This window comes from Stegostoma tigrinum, chromosome 2 (genome assembly GCF_030684315.1).
Source record: "Stegostoma tigrinum isolate sSteTig4 chromosome 2, sSteTig4.hap1, whole genome shotgun sequence".
Taxonomy (NCBI): Eukaryota; Metazoa; Chordata; class Chondrichthyes; order Orectolobiformes; family Stegostomatidae; genus Stegostoma; species Stegostoma tigrinum.
This window is the reverse complement of record NC_081355.1, coordinates 41,002,854-41,015,881: the sequence shown is the minus strand read 5'-3', so window position 1 is coordinate 41,015,881 and position 13,028 is coordinate 41,002,854. Positions and strand designations below refer to the sequence as shown.

The window sequence follows — 13,028 nt, the reverse complement described above, 5'->3', positions numbered from 1 at the left end:
AGGAGAGTATAGGTGAGGAGGTAAGGAGGGGATAGGTCAGTCCAGGGAAGATGGACAGGTCAAGGAGGTGGGATGAGGTGGTAGATAGGAAATGGAGGTGCGGCTGAGGTGGGAGGAAGGGATGGGTGAGAGGAAGAACAGGTTAGAGAAGCAGAAACAGGCTGGGCTGATTTTGGGATGCAGTGGGGGGAGGGGACGAGCTGGGCTGGTTTTGTGATGCAGTGGGGGGAGGGGAAGAACTGAGCTAGTTTTGGGATGCAGTGGGGGAAGGGGGATTTTGAAGCTTGTGAAGTCCACATTGATACCATTGAGCTGCAGGGTTCCCAAGCGGAATATGAGTTGCTGTTCCTGCAACCTTCGGGTGGCATCATTGTGGCACACTGCAGGAGGCCCATGATGGACATGTCTTCTGAGGAATGGGAGGGGGAGTTGAAATGGTTTGCGACTGGGAGGTGCAGTTGTTTGTTGCAAACCGAGCGGAGGTGTTCTGCAAAGCGGTCCCCAAGCCTCCGCTTGGTTTCCCCAATGTAGAGGAAGCCACACCGGGTGCAATGGATACAATATACCACATTGGCAGATGTGCAGGTGAACATCTGCTTGATATGGAAGGTCATCTTGGGACTTGGGATAGGGGTGAGGAAGGAGGTGTGGGGGCAAGTGAAGCACTTCCTGCAGTTGCAGAGGAGGGTGCCGGATGTGGTGGCATTGGAGAGGGTACAGAAAAAATTTACAAATAGTGTGGAGTTCGAGGAGCACAGCAGGCCAGGCAGCATTAGAGGAGCAGGAAAGCTGATGTTTCGGGTCGGGACCCTTCTTCAATTTCTGAAAAATTTACCAGGAGTTGCCTGGTATGGAGGGCATTAGCCATGAGGAGAGGTTGGTGAAATTTGGGTGGTTCTCACTGGAATGACGGAGGTTGAGGGGCGACCTGATAGAGGTCTACAAGATTGTGAAAGGCAGTTAGGAAAGGCAGTGGACAGTTAGAAGCGTTTTCCTAGGGTGGAAGAGTCAGTTACCAGGGACCATATGTTTAAGGTATGAGGGACAAGGTTTAAAGGTGATGTACGAGGCAAGATTTTTTACACAGAGGGTGGTCGGTGCCTGGAATTTGCTGCCAGGGGAGGTAGTGGAAGCAGATACTAAACTGACATTAAAAGGGCGTCTTGACAAATACATGAATAGGATGCAAATAGAAGGCTACGGTCCCTGGAAGGGTAGAGGGTTTTAGTTGTGACAGGCAGCATGTCGGTGCAGGCGTGGAGGGCTGAAGGGCCTTTTTCTGTGGTATAATTTTCCTTGTTCTTTGATTTTAAAAAATGTGTAGGATCAGAATGTCCTGGGGTTATATGTGCACACAATTTTGAAGGTGGAAAGATTGGTTGACAAATACCAAATTACTGTAAAAAAGATGCTAGACTTTATTCATTGAGGAACAGAGTACAAAAACAAAGAATTTTTAATGAATACCAACAAAATATTAGTCCAGCTTCAATTGGAATATTCAGATCAATTCTGGGCAGCTCATTTTAGGAAGGATATAACGGCATTAGAAATGGTGCAGGGAAGATTTAGAACATAGAACACAGAACAATACAACACAGAACAGGACCTTCAGCCCTCGACGTTGCGCCGGCCTGTGAACTAATCTCAGCTCATCCCCCTGCACTATCCCATCATCGTCTATCTGCTTATCCAAGGACTGTTTAAATGCCCCTAATGTGGCTGAGTTCACGACATTGGCAAGCAGGGCGTTCCACGCCCTTACCACTCGCTGAGAAAAGAACCTGCCCCTGACATCTGTTTTAAATCTATCACCCCTCAATTTGTAGCTATGCCCCTCGTAAAAGCTGATGGCATCATCCTCGGAAAAAAACTCTCACCGTCCACCCTATCGAATCCTCTGATCATCTTGCATGTCTGTATTAAATCCCCTCTTAGCCTTCTCTCCAATGAGAACAGACCCAAGTCCCTCAGCCTTTCTTCATTAGGCCTTCATTCCAGACCGGGCAACATCCTGGTAAATCTCCTCTGCGCTTTTTCCAATGCTTCCACATCCTTCCTGTAATGGGGCGACCAGAACTGCACGCAGTAGGGGCCGCACTAGCGTTTTGTACAGTTGCAGCATGACATCACGGCTCTGGAACTCAATCCCTCCACCAATAAAACCTAACACACCGTAAGCCTTTTTAACAGCACTATCAACCTGGGTGGCAACTTTCAGGGATCTATGTACATGGACACCAAGGTCCCTCTGCACATCCACACTTCGGACTCAGGGAGGCACCAAGGATCAGATGAAACTTGGTGTGCATGAACCCCAGCCCCTTAAGTCATCAGGCGATTTGAATAAGATGGTTAAGATGGCATATGGAATTCTTGCTTTTATTAATTGAGGCATAGAATTTAAGAGTAGAGAGGTTATGCTGGAACATTGGTAAGGCCACAATTAGAATATTGTGTGTACTTTGAGAATCTACTTTATAGGAGGGATTGATAATACTGGAGAGGATGTAGATGAAATTTAACAGGGCATTTCCTGGGCTGGAGAGTTTCATTTATGAAGAGAGATTTGACAGATTGAGGACAGCAGAGGAGTTTCGGAGGGAACATGATTGAGGTGTAGATAATTATGAGGGGCACAAATAGCATAGACATGAGGAGACTTTTCCTTTGATGGAGGAATCAATGTCAAGGGGGCATAGATTTAAGTTAAGAGGCAGAAGGCTTAGAGGAAATGTGAGGAAGAACTGTTTCACCAAGAGGGCAGTGGGAATCTGGACTTCACTGCTGTAAGAGTGGAGAGAAATCTGAAAATATTTATGAAGTATTTAGTTGTGCAATTGTGCTACCAAGGCATGTGAGACTATGGGCCAAGTACTGGAATTTGGGATTTGAAGTTAGGTGGTTATTTTGGACTAACGTGAACACAATGTAGATCTGTATGGGTCTACAAAGTTTTTAAGAAGAAACCGCATTCCTTCTTGTATCATAAATAATTAATTTGTTTTTATCAGGAGTGCATCTCAAGAATACAGCAGTTATAGCAAGCAATAAAGATACCAGCAAAGCACATGGAATTATTGGTGGAGAATTTTCTATTGGAAGGGTTCATGCAGGTAGGCAAGATTGCAGCACATTAGTTATTTATTTGAAATTAACATTGATATTGTAAAATGATATAGCACAGAAGGAAGTATTTCAATCCGCTGAGCCTGCATTGAATTTTGAAAAGGAAAACCGATTGGTCCCAAAATCTGTGCCATTGCAAATTTTTCCCCTTCAGATATTCACCCAATTTCCTGCCATCCATTTTGAACAGATCCTGCAGAATGTAACATCTTTCTATATCAAAAAAAATCTGCATCAAATGGTCAGACGTTGTCAGAAGAACTTGGTTCAAGGAAGAGTGCAGAAAAACATACTTAATTTATCAAGCAACAGGACTGACTATTTGTATGCCAAGAGGCAAAAGCAGCATATAATAGCAAAAGCTAAGTGATATCACAACCAAAGAATCTAATCAAAATTCTTCAGACCCACAACATAAAGTTGTGAATGTGCTGCTAATTAACAAACTAAGAGCAGGAGGAGGCTCCAGAATGTATGATTGGGGATCCAAGCACATCAGAGGGCAAGACAACCATCTTCAGCCAAAAATGCACAGCGGATAATCATCTTGGCCTCCACAAGAGGTCCCCAGCATCACCTGTGGCAATTTTCAGAAAATTGGATTCACTCCATGTGATAAATGACTGAACAAATGAACTGGGCATTGTAAAATAATGGACTATGACAATTTTCTGGCAGTCGTGCTTAAGATTTGAGCACCAGAATTAGCCATGCACCTAACCAAGCTGTTCCAGAATATCTTAACCCTAGCGTCTACCCGAGAATGTGGAAGCTTGCCCAGGAATTTCCTGCCCATAATAGAGCAGGATAAGTTCAATGTGACCATTTAATATGCAGCAGCCTGTTCTTGATCTTCAGCAAAATAGTGGAATTGTCATTAACAATGCTATCAAGCAGGACTTAAGGCAATAATCAGCTCACTGGCACTTAATTTGAGTCCCACCAGGCCTACACATCACCAGGCCTTATTTATCTAAAATTGATGAGAAGGTTTATTCCAGACATAAGGTGAGAGTAAGTGCTCATGAAAGCAAGGCAATATTTAACTCAGTGTTGTAGCAAAATTGAGTCAATGCAAATGTGCAAGAATATTCTCCACTGACTGGAGTTGAAATAATTGCACAGAGGCCAGTATCCCGTCATCAATTCACCCTTTATTTACTTGTGCACAGTACACTGGCTGTAGCCAGTTGCTCAGAGTCAGTCCCCAGATTCAAAATCCCGTTTATGTTGGTCGGCCAGGGCTTCATGATTGGCCCAGGTTAACAACCCCAATCAAGAACCTCATAGTAAACAAGTTCCACCTAATTGCATCACTACATCCCTCGCCAACTAAGTCCAGGAATGTTAGCCTGGTTGTTCTCTTCTAGCATTTTTTTTTGCAACGTTTTCGCTCCAGGTCCAGTTCCTCTGATTCAAACTCTGATATGGCGGCATGTACCAGACTGCAGCCCATCTATTGTGTCCAGAACATCATGGGAGGATTTCCTTCTCTTCTTCCAGCAACAATAGTATGGAGAGAGATAATGGGAACTGCAGATGCTGGAGAATCCAAGATAACAAAGTGTGGAGCTGGATGAACACAGCAGCCCAAGCAGCATCTTAGGAGCACAAAAGCTGATGTTTCAGGCCTAGACCCTTCATCAGAAAAAGCTTTTTCTGATGAAGGGTCTAGGCCTGAAAAGTCAGCTTTTTTGCTCCTAAGATGCTGCTTGGCCTGCTGTGTTCATCCAGCTCCACACTTTGTTAACAATAGCATGGAGGCTGCATTTATCTCACACTCCAAAGTTTCCTCAGCACTAAACAGAAGGGGAGAACCTGCGGTTTCTGAAAGACCTTTTGGTTGTTCTGAGGGGCCAGGTATATTTTGTTCCTGCCCACTTTGCAAGTTGTCAGCTTTCAGGTGGCCCACATGTTTGTTCACCTAGCCGAACTTTGTAAGTCACGGGACCTGACCTTGAATTCACCTTGCCTCATATTGATACAAGGCTATTTCCATGGTTTCAGCACCAAATTACATTCCCCCCCAAGTTGATTGTCCCTCTCACTTAGAGATTGTCTGATGTTGACGTCCCTGCTGCCATTTCCCCCCCTCTCCCCGCCACCTTAGATCATGGATTATCAGATTGAACCTGGTGCAGAGTCTTCTCCCAATCAGCAACTCTGCTGGAGCTATCCCTATTGTTGAGTGTGGAGTGGTCCTGTAATCAAACAGGAACGAGGACAGTTTGGTATTGAATGATGCCATAGGCTGGTTCTTTAAGCCTGCCTTCATCATTTGGACTGGATGATGGATGGTATGGATGATATTATGTGCCAATGCCATTCAATTTAAGGAAATAGTGAAATCCTCTGCAGGTAAATAATGTTCCATTTTCCGTGACCAATACTTCCGGGAGTCTGTTTATAGCGAACGATGCTTGCAGTTTCTCAATGGTTATCCCTGAGTTTGCCAAACGGAGTTTATGCATGTACAACCACTTTGAATGGGCATCCACAATGACCCAGAATATTGAGCCCACCAAAGGACTGGCATAATCAAAATGTAACCGAGTCCAGGGTTAACCTAGCCATTCCCACAAATGTAGTGCCTCCGCTGATGGCAATTTTTGTCCTTGTTTGCACTCCGGGCACTACCCCACCATTGCATGTATGTCAGCATCTAATCCTGGCCCCCAGACATAGCTTCTTACTAGTATCTTCACCCTGGAAACCCCAGAATGACCCCCATGGGCTGCAGCCAGTATGTGGCAGCGATCTTCACTTGGGACAATCACACTTGCTCCTCAAAGTAATATGCTGGTGATCTGGTCTTGCTAGTCCAGAAAGGTTTCAGTCCCGGTTGTGATGGCCCTTCTGTTTCCTCCCGTTAACAGTTTTAGTTTCATTAGGACAGGATCTTCCTGTGTCCATAATTGGATATTATCTGTGGTGACGGAACGGTCTCCAGAAAATTTTAAAACCAGAACGGACTCTTCAAGGGGAGGCACCACAGTGGAGTATCTGACAGTGGGAGGTGGCTCAGCACATCCACATTAGCCACATCGCTTCCTGGACAGTGTTCTAGCTTGTACTTGCACTCGATGAGAGCAAGGGCTCACCACTGAATTCTAATGGCACGACCTTGTTTTCCTTTGGTTGCCCTAGCAGGGGTTTGTGATCTGTTACTATGATAGATTCCCGTCTGTAAGGATACTACAGGTAGGCATGGCTCATGTCCAGCTTCGTAAACAACAGCTCCCTCCCTCCCCCACCAACTTTGCGTACAAGTCCTCTATGTGAGGGATTAGCTATTTATCCAGCTGCAAGAAGTGGTTTACCATTTGCATAAAATCCCCACAAAGACAAAATGAGCTGACAGGCTTCACAGTCGGTACGGCCAGTGCTGTCCATTCCACAAACTGCACTGGTCTGATATTTCCTTCGCTGTCCAGACTCCTGATTTCCACCTCTACTTTTGCCTGCAAGTCAAATGGCACCAAGTGAGCCTTGCGAAATTGCTTCCATGGTCCACATGTAAAATGAGTTTGACCCTTTCGATAGCCTCAAACTCTTCCTGAAAAAGTCCTGTTTTTTTCACTCTGATTTCACTGAGGCAGCCATTTTCTAATTGAAAATGTTAAGCCAGTCTAGGTGAATGTTGTTCATCCAATTCTGCCCCAGGCTTGGGCCTGACACTCTTACTACCATCAATAATAACTGCAACAACTGCTTCTCATAGGAACTAAAGATCAGAACTGAAGTCGTACCCTTAATTTGTAACAGTTCCCCAGTGTATGTTCTCAGTCTCGCTGAGATCTAGCACAAACTTAAGTGTTAGAGAACCAAACGAATCTGCATACTGGCAGCAACTACAATGGCTTGCCAGCCCAGATCGTGAAGGCCTTTTTGGGAACTTGGCTGAAGCTCAGCTTTGTTCAGGGGTTCTGCTGTGGACTGGCCCAATGTCGATCTGTTCGGGATATGCTGTTGTTGAGGCTCTGTGATTGCCTACCCTCAAGTAGTGTTCCCTAAGCTCAGTTGGACAGGTGAAGGTGTCCACTTCCATCAGGTTGCCCTGCAGTTTCCATGCATTTTCTAATGATAAACCCAATGCCTGTTTACAGTCCAGTTGGCCTTCAGCTCCTAGGCGCTTCTCCATGGTTATGTCATTAATCCCACATACCAAACGGATTTTCAGCATCTCATTCAGAGTAAACCCAAAATCCATCAAACCTCATCAAAAATCCCGATACAGATTCTCCCGATTCTCTAATAGCCAAATAAAACTAATAGTCTCTCAAGATTAGAGGAGGTTTGGGCTCGTAACATTCCTTAACCAACTCTGTCAATTGTTGGAAGGTTTCAGTGTCTGATGTTTGGATTTGATATGGGAAATCAGGTGTAGGAGAATGAGTCTGGGGGGATGCTCTTCAGAGGGACAGTGTGGACTTGTTGGGTTGAATGGCCTTTTGGAAAGTTAAGGCTCTTATGACAGAAAATGCTGCAGGTCTTCAAGCAGTCAGAAAGATTACTCATTGCTTTTCACCTGCCCTAACGACATTAGCCTGGAAAAAATTTTGCATTCTTTCCACATACTGGGCCCAATCTTTGACAGCAGTATCAAATGAATCAAGCTTCCCAATTAAAGGTGTTTAAGCAGACTGTTCTTGGAGCGAATGTTCTCCAGCCGTGTACTGTTTTCTCCCATTTGCCACTGAAATAACTGCACAAAGGCCAGTATCACATCACCACATCACTCTTTATCTATTGTGCACATTACATTGGCTGTGGCCAGCCAGCTTGGAGTCAGTCCCCTGAACTGTGGAAATTCTAAATCCAATGTTTATATTTTTTTCCACCTTTTTTTCTTATTTTCTCCAGCATGTTTCATTATGCATGTGCAGGTACGAGACACAGTAATAAAACTCCAGGTGTGCAAATATCTCTATTAACATACGACCACCAGGAAAATCACCTATATGACGAGAGCGTCAGTATCAAGCAACCCTGTAGGGGCAATGCCTATGTGAAAGAAAGTGTGAGGGGGAGGGGAGGGATCAAATCAAAATAGAGTTTGTGGGGGAAACAAAGCACTCCACACCCTATGGGGCCCATCTCTTCCGTAAGGCATTGAGAGAGCCAGTGCACACAGCTTGCTTCTTCCCCAGGGACAACTGGACGTGGATGTAGCAGGGGAAGAGGTGCAGGCAATCAGCCATAATGATCCCTTCCACAGCCCACTGTTGAGACCAATTAATGGCCGGCTTGGCAAGGCCCAGGAGTAGACCATGAGGAGAATCCACTACTTATATTGGTCAACCAGGACTTCCTGATTGGTCTGGGTTAATAACGCCAATCAAGGACCTGTCATCAACAAGATCCACCTGGATCCAGTCACTGAAGGAGTCATAAAGAACATAAAGCTTGTGATTGTTGGAAATTAATTATCTTAGTCCCAGGAGCCCGTCCTGTACCTTATACATATACTTACTTCACCACCGATGCATGATGTCAGAAGTCTGTATTACATAAAAGATGCATTGCAGCAACTCACTAGGAATTCTTCAACAGCACCTTCCTATAACCTGTACCTCCTTGAGGGGCAAGGACAGCAGGTAATGCTAACAGCTTGTGTTCAATTCTGGTACAAGCTCAGATTACCACGAAAGACTGGGCAGCACGGTGGCTCAGTGGTTAGCACTACTGCCTCAAAGCGCCAGGGACCCCGGTTTGACTACACCCTCAGGCGACTGTCTGGGTGGAGTTTGCGCATTTTCCCCATGCCTGCATGGGTTTCCTCCAGATGCTCCGGTTTCCTCCCACAGTCCAAAGATGTGCAGGGAAGTGGATTGGCCATGCTAAATTACACATTGTGCCCAGGGATGTTTGGGTTCGATATGGGAAATCAGAGGTAGGAGAATGAGTCTGGGGGGATGCTCTTCGGAGGGGTAGTGTGGACTTGTTGGGTTGAATGGCCTGTTTGCACACTGTAGGGATTCTATGATTCTATGACTGTCCTTCTCAACCTCACCCTTTGTCTGAGGTGTGGTAACCCTCAGGTTGACAGTTATTGCTGTCTGATGAACGAGCAGCCTTATGGACTGGTAAGACTAAAGTGACTCTACCTTTATAGTTTTCTGATTACAGTTTGGCACTGTTTTACCTTACAGTCTTTTGGAACTTCCTGTCCCCAAACGATTCCAAAGCTAATTATCGTATGAACTTCAGAAACTTTTTTGTAGGTCCAGCATTGACAGGAACATAGAGCAGCAGGGCCTTCACCCCAACATGTTTGTGCTAACCATGACAACATTCTAAGCTGATCCCATCTGCCTGCACATGGTTCATATCCCTCTACTCCCTGACCATTCATGTGTCTGTCTAAATGCCTTGTAAATGATGTTATTGTATTTGCTTCTACTACCTTCCTTGGAAGCGTGTTGCAGGCACCCAGCACCCTCTACATGAAAAAAGCTTTCCTTGCGCGTCTGTTTTTATCTTTTCCTTTCTCACCTTAAACCTATATCCTCTAGTATTTGGTATTTCCACCCTGGGAAAAAGATTCAGATTTTTCACCTTATCTATGTCCCTCATAATTTTGTATTTTCTATTAGATTGCCATTCAGATTCCAGCACTCACACAAAAACAATCCAAGTTTGCTGAACCTGTCCTTATAGCTGATACACACCAATCCAGGTAACATCCTGATCAAGCTCTTTTCCAGCCTCTCCAAAGCCTCCAATTCCTTACTATAGTGTGGTGACCATAAATACACATAACACTCCAAATGTGGCCAAACTAAAGTCTTATACAGCTCCAACTTGACTAGCCAACTTTTACAGTCAATGCTTTGACTGATGAGGGTAAGTATGTTGCATGCCTTCTTTACTACCTTATCCACTTGTATCGCTACTTTCACAGAACTATGGACTTGTAACCCAAAATACCACTGTATATCAATGCTCCTAAAGGCCCTGCCAATTACTGAATATTTTGTTATGCTAAATTTTGTTGTCAGCCTCAGAAGTAACGATTTGGTAGTTCTAACATCACTGCAACATTCAAATATTTTCCACTTCAATTGTCCTAAACATACCTAAACTGTATAGGAAGTTGATACTCAACTGCCAGATTGTAACTGTTACATTATTATAGTAGTTTAAAAAAGGGCTGCAGCTTAGAACACAGAACATAGATCTGAACAGCTCAGAAGCAGGCCCTTTAGCCCACGAAGTTTTGTGGCCAATTTGAATGAATGTCTTCTGCCAGCGCCTTGGTCCATATCCCTCCATTCCTTGTATTTTCATGTGCTTAACTAAAAGTCCTTTAATGTATCCTCAACCACCGCTGGCAGCGTCTTCTATATTCCTACCACCTCTATGTAAAAAACTTGCCCTTCACATCTCCTTTGTACTTTCTCCCTCTCACTTTAAATGCATACCCACTAGAATTAGCTATTTCAACTCTGGGAAAAAGATTCTTACAATCAATCTTATCTGTACATCTCATAATTTCTTAGACCTCTATCATCTCCCCTCAGACTCTGCCATTCCGGAGAAAACAGCTTAGGTTTTTCCAGCATCTCCTTATAGCTCATACCTTCTAATGCAGGTCGTATCCTGGTTAAAAAAAAGGAACAAAAACAAAGTTGCTGAAAAATCTCAGCAGTTCTGGCAGCATCTGTGAAGAAAAAAACAGAGTTAATGTTTCGTGTCTGGTGACCCTTCCTCCGAACTGAGGAACGGACACCGGAACTGAAACTTTAATTCCGGTTTTTCCTTCGCAGATGCTGCCAGACCTGCTGAGATTTTCCAGCAACTTCGTTTTTGTTCCTGATTTACTTCATCCGCAGTTCTTTCAGTGTTTATTTAGTAGACTGGTAAACCCCTTCTGCACCCTCTCCAAAACCTCCACATTCTTCTTGTAATATAGCAAGCAGAATTGAACACAATACTCTAGGCGTAGCCTAACCAAAGTGTAATAAAGCTACAACATGATATCCTGACTCTAGTACTTAATTCTCTGACCATCAAAGGCAAGCATGCCATATGCCTTCTTTACCACCCTATCTATTTACGTGGCTGCTTTCAGGAAGCTATGGACTTGCACCCTAAGATCCCTCTGTACATCAGTGATGTTCAAGGTCCTCTCATTAACTGTATACTTTCGCTTAACATTTGATCTCCCGAAGTGCAGTTAAACTCCATCTGCCATTTCTCCGCCCATGTCCCGCTGTATCCTTTGACAACCTTCTACACTATCCACAACTGTACTGATCTTTGTATCATCTTTGTAGCAACTTACTAATCCACCCATCTACATTCTCCTCCAAATCATTTATGTATATATGAAACAAACAGCAGAGGTCCTAGTACGGATTCCCGCAGTACACCACTAGTTCAGCACCTCCAGCCTGAAAAACACACTTCCACCACCACCCTCTGTCTTCTATTTGCAAGATAATACTGAATTCATGTGATCAAGTCACCATGGAACACATACCTTAATCTTGTGGATAAACTTAACATGAGGGACCTTATTGAAAGCCTTACTAAAATCCATGTAGACAGCATCCACTACAGTACCCTCATTGATGACCTTCTTCATCTCTTGAAAAATTCAATCAAGTTAATAAGGCATGACCTTTCCCACACAAAGCCATGCTGACTGTTTCTAATTAGGCTATGCTTTTCCAAATGTGCATGAATCTTATCCCTAAGAATTCTCTCCAATAGCTTTCCAATCACCAATGTGAGACTCACCAGTTTCCTGGATCATGCCTATTTTCCCTCTTGAAGAGAGCAATAACATTAAGCTACTTGCCAGTGCTCCGGGACCTCTCCAGTGGCTAGCGAGGATACAAAGATCCTGGCCAAGGCCCCATCAATCTCCTCTTTTGCCTCTCTCAATACTTGTGGTAGATACAATCGGACCACAGGAACTTATCCACCTAAATTCTTTTCAAGAGACTCGACACCACTTCTTTCTTGATCTCTAAATGCCCGAGCATATTAGCGCGCTCCACACAAATCTCAGTGTCCTCTGTATCCTTCTCCTGGGCGAATACCGACTCAAAGGATTTTAGGATCTCACCCACATCCCCTACCTCTAAGCAGAAGTTCCCTCCTTTTTCCTTGATAACAAAGTGTGAAGCTGGATGAACACAGCAGGCCAAGCAGCATCTCAGGAGCTCAAAAGCTGACGTTTCGGGCGTAGACCCTTCATCAGAGAGGGGGATGGGGAGAGGGTTCTGAAATAAATAGGGAGAGAGGGGGAAGATATCTTCTCCTCTATCCATCTTCGGTCCGCCTCCCCCTCTCTCCCTATTTATTTCAGAACCCTCTCCCCATTCCCCTCTCTGATAAAGGATCTAGGCCAGAAACGTCAGCTTTTGTGCTCCTGAGATGCTGCTTGGCCTGCTGTGTTCATCCAGCTTCACACTTTGTTATCTTGGATTCTCCAGCATCTGCAGTTCACATTATCTCTGATCACAATTTTAACCCCCCTCCTTTATGCTTTACTGGTTCTACCTTCTTCCTACTTATCATCCTGCTTTTAATGTGCATTCTATACATACATTAATATAGAAAATATATGAATGCTACAGCAATGTTAGATCTTCCAAATTGTCATTACTGAGGCTGACAACAAAATGTAACATAACTAAATTCAACTCTGAAAGCATTTTATACTTTTAAAGGACGGTGGCAAATGGGACCGGATTAATTTAGGATATCTGGTTGGTGCGAACAAGGTGAAATTCAACAATAATTCATCTTGATGTTACAGGAAAGTTTGAAGTTTTTAATCCAGATTATAACTCATCCAAAGGTTATATATCATCCTTTCTCAAGAAGGAAGTTGGTTCAGCAGGACAGAGAGCTCAATTTGCTCCTATTGGAGGATCCACAGGCAG

General features: G+C 44.2%; 1 protein-coding gene across 1 annotated transcript in view; it reads left to right on the top strand.

Annotated features, from left to right (window-relative positions):
• The window catches only part of LOC125460404 (serine/threonine-protein kinase MAK-like), a 220,914-nt gene that overhangs the window by 184,312 nt on the left and 23,574 nt on the right, over nucleotides 1-13,028 (top strand). The window contains exons 12-13 of the mRNA XM_059641068.1: nucleotides 2,992-3,116; nucleotides 12,902-13,027. Of these exons, the coding sequence (XP_059497051.1) occupies nucleotides 2,992-3,116; nucleotides 12,902-13,027 (251 nt within the window). The remainder of the gene's footprint in view (nucleotides 1-2,991; nucleotides 3,117-12,901; nucleotide 13,028) is intronic.